General features: G+C 45.3%; 1 protein-coding gene across 2 annotated transcripts in view; it reads left to right on the top strand.

The window, feature by feature from the left end:
• The first annotated feature begins 3,878 nt into the window (after nt 1-3,878).
• Nucleotides 3,879-26,704, top strand: part of LOC146809403 (bifunctional polynucleotide phosphatase/kinase-like) — an 85,006-nt gene continuing 62,180 nt past the window's right edge. Inside the window, exons 1-2 of one of the 2 annotated variants that reach the window (XM_085616244.1) lie at nt 3,879-4,000; nt 4,370-4,516. In XM_085616244.1, coding sequence (XP_085472370.1) covers nt 4,390-4,516 — 127 coding nt within the window. In that variant the 5' untranslated portion in view covers nt 3,879-4,000; nt 4,370-4,389. The remainder of the gene's footprint in view (nt 4,001-4,369; nt 4,517-26,704) is intronic. The other variant, XM_085616245.1, reaches the window with a different exon arrangement.

Here is a 26,704-nt window from a genome sequence, read left to right as displayed (position 1 = left end):
GCAGCCCATCTTGAACATTCTGGACAGAGCAATAGCTGAAATGGATACCAGATTCTCCCAGAAGAACATTGAACCTATCGAAGCCATTTCTATCTTGGTTCCCTCATCACCTCATTTTCTTGATATGAACAAGTGTGAACCCCTCCTTGACGTAACTAATGTAATCAAAGCTACTCTTGCAGCAGAACTAACTGTTGCAAAACCATTGTTAGAAAAAAAGGTCACAGGTGGTGCAGCTGTTGCCACCATTTGTGAACTGGTACGCGATTATGCTGAAGCTTTCCCAGCACTTCATGAAATGTATGCATCTGCGCTGGTTATACGGGTTTCAACCGCAGCCTGTGAGAGCTCCTTTTCAACCCTATCCCACGTACTCACACCTTTCCAACGCACAACGAATCATGATCGGAAACAGAATTTGACAATTTTAGCACATGAGAAAGAGCTCACGGCAAACCTATGTATGGATGATTTTTTAAGGGAGTTTTCAAAGAACAATAGAAGGTTACCTCTATGACTGGAACTGCTAGTTTTGAAATGATTGGTGTGAAAACTGCTGGCAGTTTTCAAAAATCCTCCTTTCTCTTTTTTCAGATATGTTACTGTTTTTCAAGATTTGTTATCCATGAAAGTACTTTGCAAAAAAATTACAAGAAAATAAAATATTTAAAGTTGCATTTGTGCAGAGAAATAAGTGTTGGGCAAATTGCAACGAGTAAATAGCCAGCCTTTCTAGTGCAATGGTGTCAACGCTTTCATGTAGTAATAGGGACTTCCTTAATCTTGAATGCTTTATAATAGGCTTAGCATTCAAGTACTTGTGTTGAAGCCGGGGCGATGGAATTCGAGGGTTTGCAGTTAGGTCCAGACATTGCTCTTACTGCCTGGCCAGCTGGAATTCGAGGGTTTGCAGTTAGGTCCAGACATTGCTCTTCCTGCCTGGCCAGCTGGAATTCGAGGGTTTGCAGTTAGGTCCAGACATTGCTCTTCCTGCCTGGCCAGCTGGAATTCGAGGGTTTGCAGTTAGGTCCAGACATTGCTCTTCCTGCCTGGCCGGCTGGAATTCGAGGGTTTGCAGTTAGGTCCAGACATTGCTCTTCCTGCCTGGCCAGCTGGAATTCGAGGGTTTGCAGTTAGGTCCAGACATTGCTCTTCCTGCCTGGCCGGCTGGAATTCGAGGGTTTGCAGTTAGGTCCAGACATTGCTCTTCCTGCCTGGCCGGCTGGAATTCGAGGGTTTGCAGTTAGGTCCAGACATTGCTCTTCCTGCCTGGCCAGCTGGAATTCGAGGGTTTGCAGTTAGGTCCAGACATTGCTCTTCCTGCCTGGCCAGCTGGAATTCGAGGGTTTGCAGTTAGGTCCAGACATTGCTCTTCCTGCCTGGCCGGCTGGAATTTGAGGGTTTGCAGTTAGGTCCAGACATTGCTCTTCCTGCCTGGCCGGCTGGAATTCGAGGGTTTGCAGTTAGGTCCAGACATTGCTCTTCCTGCCTGGCCGGCTGGAATTCGAGGGTTTGCAGTTAGGTCCAGACATTGCTCTTCCTGCCTGGCCAGCTGGAATTCGAGGGTTTGCAGTTAGGTCCAGACATTGCTCTTCCTGCCTGGCCAGCTGGAATTCGAGGGTTTGCAGTTAGGTCCAGACATTGTTCTTACTTCCTGGCCAGCTGGAATTCGAGAATTTGCAGTTAGGTCCAGACATTGCTCGTACTGCCTGGCCAGCTGGAATTCGAGGGTTTGCAGTTAGGTCCCGACATTGCTCTTACTGCCTGGCCAGCTGGAATTCGAGGGTTTGCAGTTAGGTCCAGACATTGCTCTTCCTGTCTGGCCAGCTGGAATTCGAGGGTTTGCAGTTAGGTCCAGACATTGTTCTTACTTCCTGGCCAGCTGGAATTCGAGAATTTGCAGTTAGGTCCAGACATTGCTCGTACTGCCTGGCCAGCTGGAATTCGAGGGTTTGCAGTTAGGTCCCGACATTGCTCTTACTGCCTGGCCAGCTGGAATTCGAGGGTTTGCAGTTAGGTCCAGACATTGCTCTTACTGCCTGGCCAGCTGGAATTCGAGGGTTTGCAGTTAGGTCCAGACATTGCTCTTCCTGCCTGGCCGGCTGGAATTCGAGGGTTTGCAGTTAGGTCCAGACATTGCTCTTCCTGCCTGGCCGGCTGGAATTCAAGGGTTTGCAGTTAGGTCCCGACATTGCTCTTACTGCCTGGCCAGCTGGAATTCGAGGGTTTGCAGTTAGGTCCAGACATTGCTCTTCCTGCCTGGCCAGCTGGAATTCGAGGGTTTGCAGTTAGGTCCAGACATTGTTCTTACTTCCTGGCCAGCTGGAATTCGAGAATTTGCAGTTAGGTCCAGACATTGCTCGTACTGCCTGGCCAGCTGGAATTCGAGGGTTTGCAGTTAGGTCCCGACATTGCTCTTACTGCCTGGCCAGCTGGAATTCGAGGGTTTGCAGTTAGGTCCAGACATTGCTCTTACTGCCTGGCCAGCTGGAATTCGAGGGTTTGCAGTTAGGTCCAGGCATTGCTCTTACTGCCTGGCCGGCTGGAATTCGAGGGTTTGCAGTTAGGTCCAGACATTGCTCTTCCTGCCTGGCCGGCTGGAATTCGAGGGTTTGCAGTTAGGTCCAGACATTGCTCTTCCTGCCTGGCCGGCTGGAATTCGAGGGTTTGCAGTTAGGTCCAGACATTGCTCTTACTGCCTGGCCAGCTGGAATTCGAGGGTTTGCAGTTAGGTCCAGACATTGCTCTTACTTTCAAATAACTCTCCACATGCGCAGTGTACACACAGAAGCAATCTGTTGTATCATGCTGCCTGTTTGCAAGTACATATGGTGTAATCTAGGGCTTGTAGGCTACCTCCAGAAGCGACAAATTGGGCCCGCAGTGGCCCACCCGAATGCGCCCTTGGCCCACCCAAATAAAAATTCCCGGAGCCGGGCCTGTCTTGTGCCAAAACTTGGAATACTCCCCCGCTCTCCCTCCATCTGACCAGTGCTCATGTTGCCTTTCGAAAGGCTTTAAAGATCTTCCACTTTTCTAATTCTTCGTAATTTCTCTCCTCTTTTTATCTTTTACCCACCTAGCCCCAAGAGGTCCTTTTTGGTGTCATTGCGCTCTGTCTTTCTATCCATCATTGTTATATGCCCTGCTCTTAGGAATCCTAGAACTCTATTTTTCGGTATTTGTTTTGTAGCAAGACAATGTTGATCTGCATCCAAAACTCTTCGGATTTTGTAGAATATTCTTTGAAAGCATTTTTTTCACTACGTTTTGGTCACAGAATGAGATCTATACTGCAGAAGACTTGAACATATGTAATATCCTATAGTTATGAGTGAACATATCCTCGCCATATATGCAGGATACACTCGTATCAATCAATATACCCCCAGGCCGTGATACTCTGTGCAGCATTGAAGCATGTGTGTTTGCATCTCTAGAATCTGTTTTTAAATCATTTTCATCTGCATATTGTTCTTTAAGTTGGAGGAATGCATATCCGCTTCTGTTGAGGATTATAGTTCAAATATAACAAAGACTTAAAAAATGACATCATAAAAAGGCGTTTTAGTAAATAATAAAGGAGCGCTATTCCGCCAGATGGCGCCTGTGAGACGGCGATATTCCGAAGAGATACGAGCCTCGTACATTCGATTCACTCTTGACTACCTCTGCCGTCTCTCAGAGGACCCAGGCTATATGACAATTGGCCGCTTTCCAATTGTTTCTCTGTGTTAGGGTTATTTACTTAGCGCCTGCTTTGCCCAGAGGGTCATAGGGCGCTTTAAATAAAATGAGGAAGCACTGGGCAAACAAGGGCTACACCTCACGTGGTATGCAAATCAGTTTACACAGCTCCGTGAAGTCCACGCATGAAGGGAAGGAAGTAGCTTTTACTGCAGGGTTGAATAGAGGGTGGGGCAGGGCGGAACGAGAAGGCGGCTGTTCCGACCAGTGCGTGCCAAGGTCAGTTGGCTGCCGGTAGGTGCGGGGTGAAGAGGTAGGTCTCTGCTCCTTCGTGGAGTGTTGTACCGGTGTGAGAAATGAAGTGCTTGTTCCGCTTCGCTGCCACTTCAAAGCGCTCATAGCGTGAGTGTGATGAGACTGTCCTTCCCTGCCTGGTTTGCTGCACCTGATGCTCTAGCGCCTCGAAGTATGCCATGGGGCGGATAGAGCTGCCGCAGTGCCGTGGACACTGACGGATTCTTGATCTTCAGTTCTGTCGGTCCCCCGGACGGACAGTCGTAAGATGCAGGGACTCAGGGCAGTGACAACATGATATATATTCACTATTAGAACTCAAGATTTGCATATGTTTACCCTTCTTTGGAGGCGCTAGACTGAGACTAACCACTATTTATTGCCCTAGGTTTGACAGAGTTGGTGTCGATGGAGTGTTTTCTACTGAGCCAGGATGGGGTCCACGACCCTATACTGCTTCCTGATGGCAAGGCTGTGGTGCTTGGCCGGGGCCCCGAGACCAGCATCAAGGATTCCAACTGCTCAAGAAGGCAAGGTATGGCGAGTCCCCCCCCCCCCCCCCACCCCAACAGCACAACCTAAACAGATTTACCTGCCACCTCACTTCAAGCGTTGTAGTAGGTTTGGAACTCGGATGCAGTGTGGCACAATGCTCAAAGTCCCTTCAGTAGCATCACTATTGGAACAAGTATGTCTTCAATTACTGATAGGTGAAGTAGGACATTTACAAATATGAAGGCTAGAGATTTGCTTGAAAAGTTGAGAAACAAAAAGCAGCCACACTCGCCGTGAAGTGGAAAACGCCAAATTTTCCATTATTCGTTTTTCAGATTGATAAAACCTTAACTGTAATTGAGCAAGGGAGGCCTGCGTCACCACACGCCAATCTTTTAGTGGCTGGCTTTTTGCTGAGGCAGGGCGAGCATTTGCCACTCAGTTGGGTAAAAGATTGTTGCCAGTTTCACTCATTTCATATGTATCTTGGCAAGTTCTCCCCGTGATCACATTTGAGACCGAAAGCCCTCTCCATGCTGTAGTTTGGTGTTAAGGACCGAGTGGCCCAAGTGCCAGAGTAGGGGAGGAGCCATGTTTTTAGAGCTCCTTCGAAGAAGAGGTGGTCATGACATTTTCACAGGTGGAGTGAATGAAAACCGAGTGCCTCAAGTATTGGAGGAAATGAACATTCCAGTCTTTAGGGCCGTTTTGAAGGAGACTTAGTCGAGTATTTTTCAGTTGTGCATCAAGAGGGATTTTGAAGTTTTCATGCGGGCTGGACCGAGAAGGAGGTACCTCCTAGACGACATTTGTATTATCGAGGCATCTCATTCCAGAGCTGTCTTTAGGTATTGCGTAGTCTGGGATTAGAGCTTCACAACTTTATTGTGTAATGGCCCTCTTCCATGAATTTCTTTGTGTGCAATTCAGCAGGCTTCAAATAAGATCTTTTGAGCCACTGGCAGCGAGCGAATTGTTTCAAGGTCTGAGAGATGTGATCCAAAGGTCGAGATTCAAATCGAGCTTTCAAGCTGTATTATAAATCTGTTGGAGTTTGCACAGAATTTACTACAGTGTAGTGAGTAGAAGTAGACCCATTGGGTATGAGTAAAGTTTGGGATGGCTTGCTTTCGAGGCTGGAATCCCAGGAAGGAACAATTCAATTTTTGAGTCAGAGAAGGTGCAAAGAAGTTGTTAAGTCCATGTCTAAATCCCAAATGGCTTGGGAGATGTGATAAGTCTGCACTTTTGGCCAAGGGTGATAAGGGGGTGTTTGAGGGGGAGACCAGTAATAATGCGTCAGGATTTCTGTCTTGCTAGATGGTCCTTGGTTCCGCTGACGTTATTTATTAAGAAGCAAGATCCGAGCATGCAAGCACTGGTAGTTGGCCAAGTGTAGTATTGTCAAGACAATCTGACATTGGCCTCCTTTGTTATTCGAACACAGGCCTCGACAGTGGAGGTGGGCTAGTACAGTGTAGAGAGAGACGTGGGAAGAGGTGAGGCAGATGGGGCAATGTTGAGGGATGGATGATTTGAAGTTTTACTGAGAGGGAAGCGAGGTCCAGTCCAGTGAGAGAATCGGCGAATGAAGTGGGATGGTATACTTTGTCCAAATCTGGAATCTTGCTCAGGGAAAACGTAAAGTTAGTCACTTTCTCTCTGCTTGAGGTTTTTAGGTCATCCCAGGTTCTGGTGAGAGCTCATTCCAAAGTGTGGCACAGATGGCAGACAGCTTGGGCAGCAGTGAGGAAGTTACTGTTTTTGATTAACCCTATCAGCTGATGGTTGTCAGTCCTTTTGTCAACGGAGCGTGCCTAGCTGGTGGATCGTAATAACTGGCATCATTGACATAGATTCTCGTTTCTTCAGGACACGTTTGATGTAGTAGAAATGAGGTCCTTCAGAAAGACTCAATATCAGAAAATGCTTTCAGAGTGGTTCTCTCTGGTGCTGCCGCAGCTGTGCAGTTCAGATTTTCATGAATAGGATGGGTGGTCAAGGTTAATTAATTGCCTTAGATGTTTGGTACAGAGCAATATCTTGGAACCTTAAAGGCAAAATGAGTGGGTAAAGGTGACCTGTGGGAATTCTCGGATGGAGGGCTATGGTGGGCATGGAGGTTTTGGACAATGGACTGATGAAACAATAATAGCGTATGATATAGAACAGTTGGTCCTAGGACTTATTTAGCCGCGCAGCAAGTAAAAAAACATTTATAATATGGCTTTCATGCCGTATCTGTGACGGATGGTCGCTTGAGATTCTTCTCGCCGACTCACGGAAAGAGTAAATAGTGTGATTGATTCACCATTTACCGGATAATTCTCCAGGCTGATTTGATCATCCTGCACCACCCCTCCCTTACCGCAAAAGTGATGCGGACTACCTGTCCCTGGGAGCTGTCATCAGGGCCTTTCAATGCCAGGCGCCTGCAATAGGTTGCCCCTCCTTCACCCATGTCCTGAGGAAGACCCGCAAGCGGAGGTTGAAAAAACCCCCTTCGCCATAAGTCGGGTTGAAACGTCGACATCTACCCTTTACCAAGGGCCTGTACCATATGACAACACCATCCCATCCTTTGAACAGATGATATTTCTCTGCAACATTCCTTGTGAATTATTTTTAATTAATGAAAAATTATGTTTTTTTGGACAGGCCACAATCAACTGGTGCTAATGTTACAACCAGTTGTATATGCAAAACCATTGTAACTTTTCATGAACCATTCTCATTCTATGCCTTTTCTCAGCTTTACTACACACAAGAGCACCCCTTTTTTCACCTCATTTTTCTTGGAGCAACCTCTTGACGAATAAATAAATAAAATACACGTTTGGTAATGTCTTTACCTTCAGGATTGGTACTATGAATAAAATAGACCGTCTTTCTTAAATACAGCGGGTATCTATTTTCTTTCTCGTAAGGTGCATAATTGTATTAATTACTATTTTCTGAATATATTTCTGCTTGCAAAATATTTTTGAATTATAAATGTTTTTTTACTTGATGCACGGCTAAATGAGTCCTAGGACCAACTGTTCTATATCATACGATACCCAGGTCCATGGACAGTGATCGGGTTACCCCATTAGTTTATAATGGAAACCGTAACAGCAGCCGGTGTACCTTGAGGCCCTGGACTTTTCCCCTAAGAGTCACAGGTGTTAAGAGAAAACTGTTTCTTTGGAGCGTGAATGGTTTTGGGATTCTGAGATGATGATGAATATTTCTTTCAAAGGGCTTGGGGCATAGGTGCGATGGGTAATATAGCAACTCTTCTTAGCTTTCTGCATTGTTTCCTACAGAGTCTCAGCAGCATTGGAAGCATTGTTTGCTGACAGGCTGTGTTCTGTTCCTCTTTTTGCCCTGGAGGTGCCTGTTTGTTACTGCTGAGCTTTAATCAGATCCTGATTTCCTCTCAGAGATGAGGTTCTTCAAGGATGAGAAATGAGACTGCAGTTGTTTGGCTGCTGAAGTTATTGCGCACTATAGTGGTCAAAGGGCTTTAACCAAGGCAGGATTATGTATCTTCTGTCTGGCACACGTCCAGCAGACATTGACCCACAATGATTGGTTCGGGGATGGAGTGGCGATGGAAGATGGGATTGGTTGGTGGTCACTCTGTGGAAATGGGTGTGACCCATAGGCTATTTTCTATACCATGGCAGTAGAAGAGGTCACTGATAGTATGCCATGCTGATTTTGTAGCCTCTTGGTGGGCTGGTGTAACCACTGTGCTTCCATGTTGGAGATTAGGGCTCAAGGTGAAGCCATGCTTCTGAACCACATGTTGAAATCACCAAGTGTGGCTAGCATCTATTCATAGAAGATGCTGGAGCAAATGAATTTGCTGAACGCTTCAGCAAAAATGGTGTTATCTGGAAGTTGTCTGTATAAGTGCAGGAAAGAGTGGCAGGAGTTGGGGGTGAGATATGATTGTATTTATTTATTTCTTCATATTAAAATCATGAAATAATTCACACTTGTTTTAAAGTCCAGAGGTCTTTGGAGAGCATGATTTCGGTTTTTTAGGGTTTAGGGAGGTAAAGGTCAAGGGATGTAAGGGGTTTTGAGGTTTCATGGGCAGGCAGAGATAAAAGGAAAGGGGTATTAGTGTTCAGGGGCGGGTAGAAGTAAAGGGAGGTAAGGGATTTTTAGTGTGAAAAGGAGAGACATAATTTGCTTACGGAAGATTGAGCGTGGGTCAGTGTTATAAGGTTGAGGAGTTCATGAATTCCAGGTTGCAGTGGCGACACCAGAGAAAGATTGTTTCTATGCTGTGGCTGCTCCGAAGTTGTGAGGTGAATGGAGAAGGGTTCTGTGATTTCTCAGACCCATGCACTACAAGATATATTGAATAGATCTGTTTGGTATGCAAGTATATTTTCTTGTATGTCTCTATGTTCGTGGCACCTCATTTTCAGTAATTGTGGCTGGAATGGTGGCTGGCGGCAAAGAATGGGTGTGGTGTGGTCATGTCTGCCTGTGCAGTGAACCAGTCTCACACAAAAGTTTAGGACTGCTTTGAATGAGGTAATTGATGTTTGGCGAAAATCCTGCTCAAACGGCATTGCAGAAGCACGGTTTTGAGATGACTAAATCGCGAACCACGATTTTGAGATGTTAGTGGAAGATGACATGTTGGGTTTCAACAGCAAGAAAAACAGATCAAAAGAGAAAATAGGGAAAGATCTGTAGAGCACTGTCTAAATCACAACCTGGATTTGGGAGGTTATTTGGGGAATGCTTCAGAGAACAAAACATTAAGAACTTTGTCGGCTAAGAGCTAGATGGCCCATCATCTTGCACAGCCCGGGCGGTGGGAGACTTATGAGAGCTTTCATGGTTATTTATTGGGTGTGCTGGATTCATTTCTCATCAGACCTGAAGTCAGGTGGTTGATCCTTGTTGGATGTCATGGTCCTTTTGTCTAAGAGCTGCATTTGGTTGAAATACATTGTGTATGGGACTGTAGGTTGAGCTGTATTTGGGGGATTCACTTTGTTTATGGGAGTTATGCCGCAATCCCTTGGATGCATTGACTGGTGAGCGTGGCTTGGGTTGATGTAGTGTGGTGTTGTTGTGGTGTTGTATAGTAGTGTGTATGTTATAGTGGAATGATTGCTGCTGGACATTGATGCACTATTATATATGCTGTGGTTCAATGTTTGGGTAGTACAGTGTTATATACGCTGTTGTCGGATGCATGTTGTTGGGTGTGGTACAGGAATGTGTGCACTGAGGGTAAGTGATCATTGTTGGGTGTGGACATTAGATACACTTTGCTTCTGGTTCTATAGAGACGTGTAAGCTTCAGGCTGTGAAACTTGTTTGGGCACTCTTGAGTTACATGCGAGCTGCAGTTGAATGACGTTTTTAGGTGCAGTAGTCACGTCGCCTACAATAAGGTGAAGTTTAGTGATCTTGTAAGCACCTCATCATTCAGGTGCCCAGAGTGAGCCCCCACTTGAGTCATTGGCACGCATTTGAAAATCGAGATCTCTCTTTATCAGCAAATGTTTTCAGGGTGAGTCAGCCAATCTAAAGCAGTGGCGAACATGACCAGAATTACTATAAAGTTACTCGGAAATAATTCTGTAAACTACTGTAGAAGACTACAAACCATTCAGAACTCTGCAGCCAGACTCATCCTGAACCTCCCACACAGAACTCCCATCACACCACACCTCCGGGAGCTCCACTGGCTACCGATACACAAATGTGCTTAAACTCCTCGCACATTCATACGTCTTTTTCCCTTGCAGGAAAGAATGGTGACCCTTTGTGTATTCAATGTTCTTAATCATATTTTGGAATAGAAATCATGCTGTATTGATTCTGTTTACAGTCCTGAAGAAGTTCCACAGCCAGAAGGAACGAAACGCATTGCCTGTTTTGTTTTTATCATTAATCACTAATCAAGACTATAGAAAGAATATTGGAATTGGCCTGGGATGTTTTCTGTTAATTGGTTGCATCAAAGAGTACGCTCTTTCCCATTGTGAATCAACACCAACATTTTTAGCTAATATCCTTTATATGTAAACCTGGGACACAACGTTGTTGTATCAATCAGATGGAAAGGTGTATTTGTATTAATTGACTCAATCATAACCCTGTTCGCAAGGGGGTCGGTGCATAGGATCCCCTGTTAGTAGTTCCACTTCCTGCTTTCCATCATCCTTTATCCTCCCCAGTTTCTGACTGAAACAAGTGCTGATTGAATTGTTAGGTTAAAACGAATTTTCTCTTTGTGCTAGGATAAAGACTTATGATACACAAACAAACCTATTATCAGTCATCCACTTACACACTATCAGATAAGGTTGGGACCGCCTACCGTGTAATGTTGGAAAATTATCAGTAAAGAGACTCTTTCATTGATAAAAAAAGCATTGATTGAAATTTATTAACAAATTAAAAAGAGCTATCACATGATCACAATGCATAAAAATAGAATAGTCAAAAGCAAGTGACAAAAAGACAAACCTCACTTATGACAATAAGATAAAAAAATGTATATGCACATTATGTCAAAAGACACACATAGTTAAGAAATATAACCCTCAAAACAAATAAAAAGGGACAATAAGACATACATATAATTTCGTAATAGGAGGAACAACAGCAGACATCAGAGTTATGTCTTGAATGTGTGGATTTGTAATTACAGTGAACAGAAACAATCTGGTGACAATGCACCCTAATTGGGGTTCAGTTCCGCAACAAATTCCACCCACAATCTATGCGTCGACGCGTTTCGGTGGTGTGTAATGATAAAGGCCACCTTCTTCAGGACTGACAGAAATAAAGTCCTCCACAGAATAATTTTGTCAATAATCCCTAAACAGAAAACATAATATGAACATTAGAAAAGAGCAAAAATGCGAAAAAATAACATACATATGCATGTTTTAATCACATAATTAAAAAAAAAATTTTTGTATTCTATTTTCTCTTTCACTAAAACTCAAACAATGCCCTATAGAGAGTCTAACCATATCTTCATTAGAAACAGATTAACTTCAAAATTTCCAACATTGCACTGAAAGGACTACATAATAGGCAAAGAGAGGAAAACAAATCTCATTCGTCACTCATACCTTATTTAATTTTTGTAATTGATTGAATTGTTACCCATCATGCTTGTAACTATCTCAGTGTGCCGCAGTTGGATAGAAATACAAACGTGATGAGTGGAATGCTTGAATGAATCTCAGCCGCTTGTAAGTATTCTGGGCCACATTCCAATCCATCATTTTGTTTTGCTCACTGTGCTGCTACAGATCTCAAATCAGCCATGATCCTGCACCTCTAGGAGCAGCGGAGCCTGAACTCCAAGGCCACATCCTTTCTGAATGGAAGCACTAGCAGCTCCAGGCTGGGCTTGGCCCTATCAGTGAGGTGCAGGTTGAGACCTATGGCACTGTTGCAGTAGCGGCATCACCAGCGCTGATTGGCATTAGGTGCATCTCTGTCTGGAGTGGCAGAGTGAGCACTTATTGAGAGCATTCAACGTTCTGAAAGTAACCATGCATCTGAAAAAGCCAAGGAACACTTGTTAAATTGAGAGGACCTGAACCAGGGAAACAGCCTGTGTTCTAATGAGTAAACTATGGACAGGGATGCAGGCCAGAGTCATTTCAGTGTCTGCGATTCTCAAGAATTGCGCCCTTCACTTTTTTTCTCTCAGTTTGATTAGTAACCACATAATGCCCAGCTCTTGCAGTGCAAACTTATCTGACCTGAAAAGTCCAGTATGGTCTGGTGGAGTAAACTGAAGATCTAATTTCTGGAGGAGTGTTGGTAGATTGCAGTTGGATGGAACACAAATACAGTGCAACACGTATATATAATTAGCTAAAATCACTGGCGTCAATGTATAATGAGGAGCACCATTTGAAATTGCTTATAATATACAGCCGTCAAATTATACCCACACCCTTAGTAGATGGTAACCACTGCTCCCTCACACCAGCTACTAGGGTGACCAACTGCCATGGGTGCAAATTCAGGACGGTAAGTTTAAAAATTCAGGACAGAGGGTCAAAATTCAGGACAAAACTTTGTGAAAAAATGTACATTTTACAGACACATCAGAGCAACTTGCGCGATAGTATAAAAGTAAGAAAATAGACAACCACTTAAGTTCAAGTCAAAATAAGTTTATATTAGGTTGAGACAATCGCGCACTTCACGTTTATTTAGTATGTGTGCAGCTTTGCGCAACTGTGCAGGTCTTTTTGTGGTATTTATATGATAATTTACATTCTGTGATCCAATAATTCTTTCATCCATCACTACGTCTTTCACCATTCATTCTGTCCTTCCATCTGTGTGCCCATCCATATCCAAACCTTTTCAATCATTTGCAAACCTATCCATAATCTATCTTTCCATACATCATTTCACTCATCCATCCCTTCTTCCACCCTTTCACTCATCCATCCATCATCCATCCATCCATCCATACATCCATCCATCCATCCATCCACCCTTTTACCCAATCCATCCTTTCACTTCCTCCCATCCATCCATCTACTCATCCATCCAACCATTTACCCTTTTGCCCAAGATATCCTTTCACTCATCCATCCAGTCTTCCACCCATCCACTCATCCACCCAACCTTTTACCCATCCAGCCATTCTTTTACTTACTCATCCATCCACCCAGTCACTCATCCGTCCACCCTTTCCTGGTCTCCACCCTCCCTTTCACTCATTATGCATTCTTTCACTCATCCATCTTTACATTCTTCTTTTCACTCATCAACACACTCATTTGCCCATCTATTCTGCCAATCATTCATTCATGCTTTTACTCATCCATCCTTCCATCCATCCATCCTCCCTTTCTCTCTCTAGTCCCCTTTCACTTAGACACCCATCCTTCCAGCCACACTTCACCCATACACCCACCAACCCATCCATCCACCCACCCATCCAGTTGCAGACAGAAGAGGCCCATCAAGAACTTCACCCTCGCTGTAGTTCCTAAAGCTAGGGCTGGGGTGTGGGAGGGTTGACTATGCACCTGCACATAGGCAATCTGAAAACTTGGAAGTCATGAGTCATGCATGATGCACAGTGCCAAGACGTGAGGTGACTGTGACATGGTGTTGTTTCCAGGGCTTTACTTGCGATGAAAAAACTGGTGGTCTCTCCAAGGGGTGTGTCTGTTGTAATTAAGGGCTTGGCTTAAGACACCTAAGTTAAAAATATGTGCTGAGCATAGTGTGCCTCCCGACTGGTATTTTGCAGTTTCTATCATTGCATCCAGTAAGATTAGACCTACAACAAGCCATGACTATTGGCTTTGTCAATGGATGTTAGTTGCATAAATAAATAAAGAAGCAGCAACTATGGCTTAGTTGTATATAATATTAACAATGCTTCAGCTCTGAAACGATGGGACCGTGAACGGACTATAAGATCTTCTTTTTTACTTTTTTACTTTGTACACTGCAATCGTGGTTCTGCTCTTCTACATATTATTTTTGTTTGCCTGCTTGGTGTATCTTCTCCTCCTGTAGCAATAGTGTCATGGAAGAATGCCTTGTAAGGAAAAGAGTCTGGGTCACGGTAAGTAATGGGAATCCTACAGTTTGTGTACTGTGGTCCCCTTAAGTGCAGTAGGGCCCCATTAAAAACAAGAGCTAATCCCAATTCGTCCGCCACCTGCAGGAGATGTGGGAATTTGAGTAAGGCATGGATTGTGCACCCCTCAGGTATTTATTTGCCTGCCTGATTTTCCCCAGTCAAATCCTGGCTCAAATCATACACAGAAAAGTGCGAAATCTGAGTTTCTGCCCTTGCAATCGGGGAAAAATATTCACAGGTAAACAGTTATTCCTTATTCTGGGGGTCAAAACGTCAATACTGAATGAAGTGCAACATGCCACCCATAAAATGCTGTACCCTGTGTCACTGGTGTTTACTAAATGCTCAGCTCACACCTAGATTTGTGTGAGAATCAAAATGGGGTTCCACGTTATGAAATTTCAAGTCAGCCTTGTACTGCTGTAGGTTATTTAGACTAGTGTTCAGTGTCACGCTCCATAACACCGCCTAAGAGGAGTCTTAAATTCAAATGTCGTCCATCTAACCCTAAGAGAATGAATGCCCTGCCCTAGCCCGAGACTGGAGGAGACCACCACATGCTTTCACAGCCCAGAATGGTTCAGTGTCATTCTGGATGTGGCAATCAGCCGCAGACAGAATGACAATGGGCGGGGTGGGGCTGCTCTTGTGCTTCAAAGATGAGTGTGAGGCGTCCCCATCAAGGAGCTGAGGCCCCTCACAGGGAACACCTCTGTTCCCTGCAAGGCCTAAAATTACGGACAAAAGGCGTCCGTAAAAGGGATCCTCACGGACAACGGACGTGAGGTCCAATTTACGGACGGTCCGTGAAATTTACGGACGGTTGGTCACCCTACCAGCTACATGGAGGCTGAGAGTTGCTGGTGGCTGATTCTAGCTTAGGAGTGCAGTCCTATTTTCCTGCGCCCTTGAAGTGGCAAGCATTGGCGTCACTTGGGTTTGTGTCACCCGGTGCGGGTAACTCATGGTGTCACCCCCTCACGACTTACCTCATGGACCTCCTCCGCCCCGAGTCCGGCTTCCCCCTCCTTTCAGGGCGTGCCTGGCGGTTTAACCAGATTTAACAGGTGGATGCGTTTCTGCCAGGCAGCTCTCCACCATGGTGGAGTCGTGTGACAATGACACCGTAGTTGAGCCTCCCACCCAGGCATGGACATCGGGGGGAGGTGCTCCTACAAGCTATTCCAATTAAATGTCTCAGTTCAATAGCACATAAATGCCCAATAAAGGGCAGCCAAATATAGCCCCCGCCCCCCTTCCTGTACTCTTATGGGAGTGACAGAAGTAAATGGTCGGTCTGAAAAATGATAGCGCCACAGATTCACTCCTTGTGTCGTCTTCACATTTCAAATTACAGATGGCTGCCAGGTCTCATGATAGTGAATTTTACAGCACATTTTTCATTACATATTCAAATTGTATCAACTTTCAAAGCACAGTAAATAGTAGATGATGACCTTAAAGAACATCAGGTTACCCACCCAGTCATACGTACCCATAGACATTCTTTCAGAGAGCACCAAAAATAGACACAAGTAGTGAACCAGAGGGAACAAAGTAAAAGTGAGACCAGCCCCCACATGGTGTGTAGCGAGCAAGCGCAGTGAGCAACCACTACTAGGGGGAGTTTGGGGGGTTGAACTTCTCCACCCCAAGAAAATTTGGGAGAAAGGAAGTCCAAAACAAAGCATTTTTCAACACATTGATCATTACACATTAGATTGTATTCACTTTTAAAGCATAGTAAATGATTACCTTATAGAGCACCAGGATATCCAGTCATAAATCACAGACATTCCTACAGAGAACACTAAAAAATGAAATGTCGAGCATGAAACATGAATTTAAATATAACCAATTTATTCTTCTACCACCCAAATCTGTGTAGACAGTGAGCGCCCAGCCGTGCCTCTGCAGACAGAGACCCCTATGCTTGTTAACAACAGTGTGATAATGACTCATTAATCAGGTTGTACAGTGGGCTACCTGCTAGTCAACAGTTTATTGGAATTTATAATATCATAGGTATGGTACTTTATACTGGTGTGGTGTTCCCACTATCCGGCAACATGATATATCAGTGGTCGAAGAGGGGGAACAAAAGTAGGGGAACTGTGTGTGGAGAATCAGAGGGCGGGAATAACCCAAGGATTGGATCAGTGGGTGGAGCCAGAGGTGTGGCCAGAATGCGCAAACATCCCTATTTTTTGTATTTGGTTTGACTGCCCAGTTTAATCAACCAATGGATACACATGATTATTTAAGGTTATAATGAGTTATTGACAGTAAAATGTAGTCACAAAGTGGGATATACTTCTAATCACAGAATGTCCCCAAATACGATAAAAAGCACAAGCCATTTGTCTCCGAGCCATGGAGTTTCTGTCATCAGCACATCTCCCTTTTCCACAACAGCAGTTCAAACATGAATGGCTAAAAATCCTAGTTTGCAAATGTTTTCAAAATAATAATGGCTCTGCCATATTTGCCTCATAATGCAAGATCTGCAGCATGATCTGACCATTTAAACGAATACATTGTTTGTAGCTCAAACGTATCAAAAGTTAATAAAAAATGTGACTTGTGTTGCTGCGGAGTAGATGACAGTTAATAGCTCACTGTTCTATGTTAGGATTTTAACTTATAAACTGCAAGTAACAAAAGGATCTCTCTGACAAAAGCAGTAGCCCACTGGCCTATTTACATTATGTGCACTTTGTGATCTGCATGGTACATGTTCTTTGCAGCAGATACATTAACCCTCTGAGCTACCTTTCCATGAGTCAAATTTTCCATTAGACAAAATTCCGATCTCTCTACTTAGAACATTAATCACCAGAGTCATCATGACATTTTTATTGTTACCGAAAATTACTGGAGGCCAGGAAGGAGGCAGCAAGCGCTTTTAAAACCATAATATACTTGCAAAAATGATGCCTCCGCCTAAAGTCAGCACCTGGTGCGGTCACCACCCTAGAGCTGGCCCTTCTCAAGGGTCCTGTGATCTCAGTGACAGGGTCACTGTTGTTCTAGGGTGTGCTGCTTCATAGGCCTGCCCTCAAGACTGGAGGTGAACTTCAGTATGAATAGTGGTGGACAAGCCTTGAAAGTTAACCTACACTTGTCATGCTACGGTCCCCCTGCTGGTGCTACGACACCGGGGCTTCTAATATAAGGTCTAGCATGAGATAGTGCTCTCTCAGTAGAGTGGTCTGATGGACTGGTCATGAAGGCTGAAACTGGTTCCCCAGTTCCAAATTCAGCAGCTCTGGCCATTGTGCCACATCCTCTCCCCCACACTGAACACCATTCTGCCCCACTGAGAAAAACTCAGACTGCCTTCAACTACAACCCAATTGTTGCCAGCTATAAACACCTGGATGCGGCTCAATTGAAATTACACACTGGGCAAGAGCAATATGTGGCCTATATTTACAACAAAAAAAAGTGACAGCATCCTGGAAAAAGCAAAGGGGATGCAAAATTTCACAAACCATGTGAAATGTAAGCAGGAACAACATGGTTACCTTAACGCTTTTACACTCACTGTTCAGAAATCAGTGAGTGCTTTTGTCTGAAAAGTTAAGGACATGACTACAGGGCCCTGAATGGACCTATTTCAATGGCCATTGCTTATATCCTTACAAAACGTAAGCAGTATGGTAAAAAAAGACAACATCCCTAGATACAGAGCAGCAGTACAAATTTTGTTTTTCAATCCTCACATTGCAGTACCTCCAGGATTGGTGAACTAGTTCCAAGCCCAGGGAAAACAAAGCCAAGACAACAAAAATAGCGCTTCACTGGCAAACTCTGTAAAAGTGGCGCTAATGTGTTTGGGTGTGAATACAATAAATCTGGCCAGTTTGCTACCACTCTGTCTTACATTATTTAGTTATTCATTTTTCATATTTTTAAACTTTTATTCACGATGCTGCCCTTTGGAAATAAATGCCAGAAAAATACGACATTGATTTCCAGCAAAAGTGATTTTCTTTTTTGGATTCATTTCACAGGGGTGCAAATAAAAGAAAGGAGAGGAAAGAGAGTGAGAACCCCGTCTTGCAGGCAGCCACTGTTTTCAGTAAGAGTCAGACTCAGAGAAGAACTGCCACGCTAGCAGGTGAGACTGAGGCCTGAAGTTATTTACAAGAAGAGATACACACAGTATAACACCCTTCGAGGTACAGACACGAGCGGAGATCCGCATAACCGCGGCTTGAGCACCACCCACCGCCACCTGCACGGATGAGCTGCACTCTCTCCTCTAAAATTTGCACTACACACCATAACTAAGGTCCGTACTCCATTTCCATTCCAGGGCGTGTTTTGAGCAGTGTGATATGCGTAGCATGGTTTAAGTGCATATGAGGGTCAATGCTATCCAATGGCTTTGCATGCCATGTATCGATCAGAAGGAATGCACCAAACGCTTGACTAGCTTATAGCAGTTGCTTCCTTGCATTCCGCTCCTCTGTAAATACACAGGGTGGTACACTCATGTCTGATTGGCAGTGCTGAAAAAGTCTAAGAAAATTCATCTTTAGGTTGACCCTGGCTTTCTTCCAGTACCCTAAAACACAGTTTTATACATTCCTTTTTCAGCCAGTAGCCATGCTACGGCTGGTATTCTAGGAAGCTAGCACTGGTCCAGGAAGACATCTTACCAGGGCATTACATCCGCTGTCCACCTGGAAGCATTTGGACCAGCACTATGCATTCTCTAGAAACCTTCTACTACAACTTGGAGAGGAAGGAGCTGCACTGCCTTATGTAAAGAAAGGATCCATTCCCAACTAGGAACACAGGAGCTTTCAAAGAGGGACAAAGAGCTTTTCCTCTGTGGCCCAGATGTGGAGTAATGCCCCCTTGACTCCACCAGTTCTGCTTTTTATGGAAGCACTTGAGCGTTCTCTCTAGCCCTTTACATTCAGAAGTTCATTTTATTTAATTTAAACTGTGGTTGTCTCCTCACCCACAGTCCTGCTTCCATGTCTCGAGTGGCAAAGCTTATGGCCCAGTGAGTGTCTCCACTTTCATAGGATCCTCTACCAACCAGACAGCTTATGCACAGTTGGCTGGTGGTACCCCATGGGGATCTTGCTATAGGTGCCTACTTCAGTTCAACACCAAGCCCACTGCATTGACTTGAAACAAGTTGAATTGCTAATTAGACTCTCCCTTGAACTGTGTCTAGTGTAGATCCTGACCTCTCCCCCCCTTAAATAGCCCCATGAACTGGGCATCCAGTCTGTGTTATGAAACAGCTTTTGCATCAGCAATACTTTATAGACTTGCGTCTGATCCCTGTTTAATAGAGGTGGTAATTTCTTGAGCTTAATTATCTTTGGGCTTATTTTAGTGAAAATTCACCAACATGCACTTCAATCCGCTGACATGCCTGGTCCTGATCTCAGTATTGGTAAGAAAGTAGGGCAGAGGGCGATACTTCAAGGTGATTTGAGAGAGGATTTAAAACGTGTCAAGCCAGTTAGGAGACTGTAGCTTATTTAGCTTGATTAAGTTAGAGTGCTCAATTTAAAGCAGTTTGTAGTGAGTTTTAACAACAGCAGCATGTTTGAGTAATCTATCAATTGACAATATATTTATTCTAAACATTTACAGTGAATGACGGTGTTAGAAAACCGGGCAACCGGGTTAGCAGTCACCCGGCCTTTCCAGCATAAGGGGTAGCTTGGCTCGAGCGGTCGGGGGTCAGGCACCGTGCTAAGCGTACGTCACACCCTCACAATAACCATGCGTTCATCCGTTCCAAAAACGACACTACACCGTAAAAATTATGAAAGAATCTCTTTGTGTTTATCTTAATTTTCTCTTAGTTGCAGGGTTATGTCACAAATACAATACAAAAGGATTTTCTTCAGAAATAGCAGGTCAATTAAATAATAACACTTTACAGGTGCAATAAATAGGTTTAGGTCATAAATACACAAGGAATAAATAGAGGTGCGATAAATACATAGGGCAAATAAATACTGTCAGACAATAAATACCAGGCAGGAATAAATACAGTCAGACAATAAATAACACTCCTTCAATAAATAATATAAGCAGTCAAACAATTGCAAATCAGATCACATTTATGAGGTAGATTGATTTTACCATGCCCAAGTACAGCTTGTGGTCACTGGGGTGGCCTGGGGACGTCCCACCTAGAGTGGTCAAGGCTGGGGCCTAAGTTGAGGTAAAATGAGGGTACTCTAAGGTTCTGGCTCACCAACTACACAGTCCCTCACACAGGTCCCTGCACCAGTCTCAGTTCACCCCCCCTAGCACCTAGAATTGTCTTAACACCCCACTAGCCCCTAGAATGGTCTTTTAGGGCTCCACAGGGCCTCAGATGCCCTTTCTACCACTTACTGCCCTTTTCTCGGTGTTCGGCTCCACTCGGCGCCGGGTCGACGTCGATGGGCGGCTCCGGTTCGATGACGAGTCGATCGGTTCCGCTTGACGCCGTGTCGATGCCGTCGGCCGGTTCCGGTTCGATGTCGCTGGGCGGCCTCAGTTCGATGTCGGGTCGATCCGCTTTACCTGACGCCGGGTCGATGCCGTGAGGCGGCTCCGGATCGATGACGCTGGGCGGCCTCGGCTCGATGTCGGGTTCCGGCGTCACAGGGTCACGGTCTCCCCGCTTCTGGGCGACTCCGGAGTGCGACCTCCACTCCCGACCTCCGTCGGCTCCACTTCGGGTTCCGGCGACTCCGGAGTGCGATCTCCACTCCCGACCTCCTGCGCGCTTCGCCTCGACATCAGGCGACTCCGGAGTGCGATCTCCACTCCCAACCTCCTGCGCGCTTCACCTCGACCTCAGGCGACTCCGGAATGCGATCTCCACTCCCGACCTCCTGCGCGCTTCACTTCAGCTTCCGGCGACTCCGGAGGGCGGACTTCACTCCCCCGTCGACGCCTCACCTCAGGTGACTTCTACTTGACCTCCGGTGTCTCTCCACGACCTCCGTCGGCGCCCTCACTCGACCTCTAGCAGCTCCGGGTACGACGTCTGCCTTCTGTCAGCGCCGCTTCTCCACCTCGGGCTCCAGGTCTCCAGGCTTCTCGACGTTGGGTCTCCAGGAGGATTCCACCAAACAGGTCAGGAACTTGCTGTTCTTCTCCTTTAAGGCCTGTTCCGGCTGTTCAGGTCCTTAAGATGATTTTCTGGTCTTTATCCCACACAGGGCACTAGGCTGGGCTTGGTCAGTAGGGACTAGCATCAAGGGTGGGTTTCTGAACCCCACTCCAAGCACTGGTTTCCACCCCTGCTGCCTCACTCCTTCCTCCTTCTGAATCTCTGTCCTCTCCCTTCACTAGTCAGGTGCCAACTGCCAATTCCAACTGCCAACTCTGAGCTGGCTTCCCAACATTCCAAACCTGCCTCACACTGTCACAGGGTTCTAGAATGTTCTGGAAGGTACTAGTAGGTTCCAGTGATGTCACAGGTGACAATGGGTGGCCACCATTTTGTATCTCAGGCCCTCAGACAGAAGTTCCAGGGGTAGGGAAAATGGCTCCCTGACACTGCATCAACACTAAAAAGTCTGGTGGTTCCCAAAAAGGAAAAATCTTAACAGGGTTTGAGGCAAAAGTGGGACAAAATAAATAATGATGAGGAGGGACCACCCAAAGGGCTGACAGGTCTAACAGATGGCATTTATTGTAGGTTTATAGCGCTCCCTTCCCTGAGATTTTAACATGAGAAGTGTTTACAGATGTTGGTAGTTGTTTACAGCAATGATATAGTGTGTGTTTCCATATGTAGCTGTTCAATATAAACTTGTTAAAATATACAAGCAAGGACTGTAAACTAGTGCTAAGCTTGCAGCTCTGGGGAGGAAGGGACGCTGCCATGGACGGTAGCCCGAGAATCATGGACAGAGGTGACATCGGGGCCCTTACCCTACTCGATCTTTCTGCAGTCTCCAACACCGTCTCACACCCCATCCTTATCCAACGAAGCTGGCATCCAAGGTCCCGCACTGCGCTGGATTTGCTGCTTCCTGGCAGGCTGCACCCAGTCAGTCATCCTGGCCTCTTCACCTCGGACGCCGCCACCCTCCTCTTCACCTCGGATGCCGCCACCCTCCTCTTCACCTCGAACGCCGCCACCCTCCTCTGCGGAGTTCCACAAGGATAGTCCCTCAGCACTCAAACTCCTACAGGACCCCACTCTCAAGCATCCTCCACGCCTGTGGAATCCATATCATTTCATAAGCTGACGACAACAGCTCATACTCTCCCTCTACAAGATGCCAAACCCCCAGACTCATTTCTCTGACTACATGACTGAAGTTGCCAGATGGATGAAAACCAGCTGCATCAAGCTCCACAAAGACAAGACGGAAGCAATAATCTCCGGCAGACTCTTCACTCTGAGACTCTATCTGGTGCTCCACCGAACCTGGACCCACACCCCTCCCAGCAACCCACGCAAAAAAAAACAAAATAGTGATCGACAACCAACTCTACATGACTGACCAAGTAAACACAGTCTCCGTCTCCTGCTTCTACACACTCAAGATTTTTAAATGGCTCCCCACCAACACTCGTAGAACCATCACCCAAGCCTCGTCACCAGCAAGCTGTACTATGGCAATACACTCCATGCTGGAATCAACACTCAACTGACCAGCAGACTCCAGACCATGACAAATTCAGAGACCAAGCTCACCCTCAACCTCTCACTCATATCACCCCACACCTCAAAGAGCTCCACTGGCTCCCAATCCACAAACAAGCACTCTTCATACTTCTCACACACACAGAACGTTACACAGCCTTGGCCACATGCACCCCAACAACCAAATAAACGTCCACAAACCCTCCAGACTCCTCTACTCAGCTGGACTCTTACTTGCCCAAGTCCCCTGCATAAGCAGAACAAGATCCAGCGGTTGTGCCTTCTACTTCACTCCTAAGCCTGGAATGACCTACCCCTGCACATCAGAGTCTCCACCTCAGTTTCTGAATTCTGCAAGAAACTGAAGACCTGGCTCTTCTCCCAGCCCAAATAGCTCCTGCTTCAGCGCCAGGATACTCTCCCGGGTGAGTTGTGTGCAATACAAATACACATAACACAACGTGCCATATAGGAGCTGCTGTGCAAGATCATGCCTCTTCCTACCACAGATGAACAGCGCTAGCAGCTTATTTGTATATATAGTTTGCTAAAGGCTTTTGCAGAATGTAGTGCAAGGAGGTAGACAGAAGTATTCTCAGGAGTGTTTAGGACTCACTGCTGGGGAGTTGTTTGTAAGATCATAGCAGAGCCAGAGAGCAGACGTATAAGCACCAGCTCTGATCTGCACGTGGCAGGGCCAGTCTTTGATATCTGCCAGGTAGTGCTTAGCAGTGCTCATGCTGAGACACAGGAGACATAGCGTTAGAACAGAAAATGCATGGTGAAACAGAATTATGAGTGAAGTCTTTTCAAATGTACTCCAGTAAAGGAGCAGAGTAAAGTTTGAGTTTTGTATAATGTGCCTCAGAGTTTGGGACAGGGATATTCAAGCAGTTTGGTTCAGTGAACTCTGTTGGTCGTGGAAAAGTAATATGCTATTTGCAACTGGTAGACCATCATAGGGTGGCGTGTAGTATAGCGATTTGTTGAACTCATGGATGTGTTGTAGCTATAGCTCTCCTGCTGAGTCTTGATTTGCAATGGGTGTGTTACAGTAATACATGAACTGCACTTGTTGAGCTATGTCGGGTGTGGTACAGCAGCATGTGAGCTGCAGTTTCCTGGGCTGTATTGGAGGTGGTATAGAAGCATGTGGATGCAGGTTGAGCTATATAAGGTGTGGTATGAACTGTGTGAGGTGTAATTGAGAAATGTAATGTGAAATACAGTAATATGTGAACCACATTTGTTGTAATGTGCTTGGCGGTAGTACAGTAATATGCAAGCTGCAGTTTGTTGCCATATGTTGGGTGACTGTAAGCCCACTGGAGGTGTGCCATGGACCTTCTTGATAGACAATCTACCAAGGTTCTAGTGGTACGGAAGTGTATCCGCAGTGTACCCCTCATAGATGAGCATGGTGTTTGCCAACTCAAGATTTTTCTGCTGATCCCAGATTTAGCATTATGGGCCATTGGCTGAACCTTTTTGGCCTGATTACAGAACCAGTAGAATTGGGTCATCACCCTACGTTCCGGATATGTTCATATATAAAGATATTTTGGCTTCTGATGCTTCATTATGTTTCTCTGTTTCAGCTGGTGTAGCGCTGTGGTCTAGTGGTGGGTGCCTACAGCCCGTTTGGTGCCCCGCCAACTGAAATCTTGACAGCAGACAGCTAGTTTGCAGATATGGGCCCATAAAATTTAGAAATGCATTTATATGAGCTAACCTACAGCAGCATTTGTTGTCCTCTGAGAAACTTTTACCTAGTGTCATCAGGTGGGCCATTAATTGGCCTCTGTCTTCAACTATGCTTCTCTGGCCACCATCTTGTAGCCCTGTGCAACCTGAAGTGGATGCTCTAAAGGCGTTCATTGTACCCTGAATACTCTATCTTTGGACTTGAGAGTGACTCCTGGTCTGGCATGTCGAAGGGGTTTGGACTGCTTTTCTGGAAGCCCAGTTGCAGGGCTTCGAATCTTTCAAAATTATGTATTTATTTAGAGTTTTTGTAAAGCACTCAAATTGAAAATTACTGCCTCAGATGTCGGGTGAAGGGAATGAGACATTGGAATAACGCAGCAGGGTAAAGTGTGAGTGAGGCAGAATCGACACTGTCCAAAATTGAATCCTGCAGTGTGAGTCAAATGTGTCTCGTTTTGATGAAAAAACATTCAGCGTCAAGGATGAACAATCATATTCAAGACTTGGGCGTCTTACTGGCTTTCAATGTAGATGCTCTACAGTGGATCAAGCAGTGGAAAGGCGGTCCACGTCTGCAGAGGCCAGGCGAATTAGGAGTCTTTTGTCATCTTCTCAGTTTAAGGAAGTCATTTTACAATCTCAGTAGTTGAAGAAATTTGTTCAATAAAAAGGTACCCTGAAAGTGGAGATATTTGCCCACAAATCTTAGAAGCTTAGGGATGTGCAGCCAGGAGGTTGTCAAAGGAGAATTCCAAATTCTGTGAAGGATGGTAGAACTGAAGAAGCTTAATTAGGAGGCCTGGTGCTTGACTATGAATGGATTTATTTACAGTGCACAGTGTTTTAAGCAGGATCTTGTTTCAACAGATACCAGTTTAGGGATCTGAGAGCAGGGTAATGTGGCCTTTTCGCCAAAATATTCAGATGTCCAGCATCCATTTTAGAACATCCTTAATTTCTCACTCCTCGGCCCTACTTCTCAACTCTACTTCCCATCTCATGATGGATGAGAAATATGGATGAGAAGTAGGGAGTATGGTGAGAAATAGGGATTATGGGTGACAAGTAAATAGATGGATGAGATGTAAGAATGATGGATGAGAAGCAGAGATGAGAAGTATGGGTGACACGGATGAAGGATGAGAAACAGGGATGAGAAGTAAGGATGACTGAGAAGCAGGGATGAGATTTAGGGATGATGAATGAGAAGTAGCGATTCTTTTTTTTAATTATTTTTATTAAAGACAAGCTTATACAATGTACACACTTTACAAACATTGGCAACCGAGGTTAGATTACGGGTTTGAAATTGTACCACAGACCTTGAGACATTTCAATGTCATGACAATATTAGCTAGACCCAAATTACAATTAAACTACCCCTAATCTTGCCTCTGGATAATCTGTTGGGGCTCACATATGCCTCCCCTATATCCGTTCCATTTTTCCCAAATCTGCGACCATTTCTTAGGACACCCTCTAGATTCGTACACTGTCCTCTCTGTCCACATGCACCAATCCATGTCCTTCTCCCACGCTGTAAGTGTCGGTGTTTCCAGCGCCCTCCACAATTTAGCAATGTTCCATTTAGCAATTATCATACCAAGTGTCACCCGTATCCTTTCTGTGCTGTTTAGGTCTGTAGGGCCCCATATATTCAGGATACACAACTTTATACTATACTCAATCTTGTAACCCATCACTTCCTCCATGCACTACGTCACTGCAGACCAATACTTCTGTATACCCCTACATTCCCAAAGTGTATGTACGAAAGTTCTCTCCTGCCCACATCCCCTCATGCATTCTGGCTCAGATCTATAGCCCATCCTTACCAGTGCCGGGCCGGCAAGGTACGTTCTGTGAAGTATTTTCAATTGTACAAGTCTAATCCTAGAGGAGATAGCAGCCTCCTTGGGATAGGTAAATGCTTCAATCCATTCCTCATCCTTCAATTCCGGCACATCGTGCTCTCACCTGACTCGGAGCCTGAGGAGGGAGTCAGACATATTATTGATTAGTTTCTTTTAAGTCAGTGAAATGGACTTTCCCGGCATATATATGTCCAGAACCCTGTCTTTTAACAGGGAGGACTTTGGCGGCGTCTCGCTGTTCGCTATACCAGCTTGTAGTGCGTGCCTGATCTGAAGGAACCTAAAGTACTCAGTATTTGCAAAGTCGTACTCAGTTTGCAGTTGGGCAAAAGTGACTATCCCTCCTCCCCTCCATAAGTCTCCAACTTTAGAAATCCCATTGGGTTGGGTCAATAGGATTACCGAGAC

Source organism: Triturus cristatus, chromosome 7 (genome assembly GCF_964204655.1).
Source record: "Triturus cristatus chromosome 7, aTriCri1.1, whole genome shotgun sequence".
NCBI classification, from domain to species: domain Eukaryota; kingdom Metazoa; phylum Chordata; class Amphibia; order Caudata; family Salamandridae; genus Triturus; species Triturus cristatus.
The sequence above is the reverse complement of the archived record's forward strand: the minus strand, read 5'-3'. Positions and strand labels throughout refer to the sequence as shown.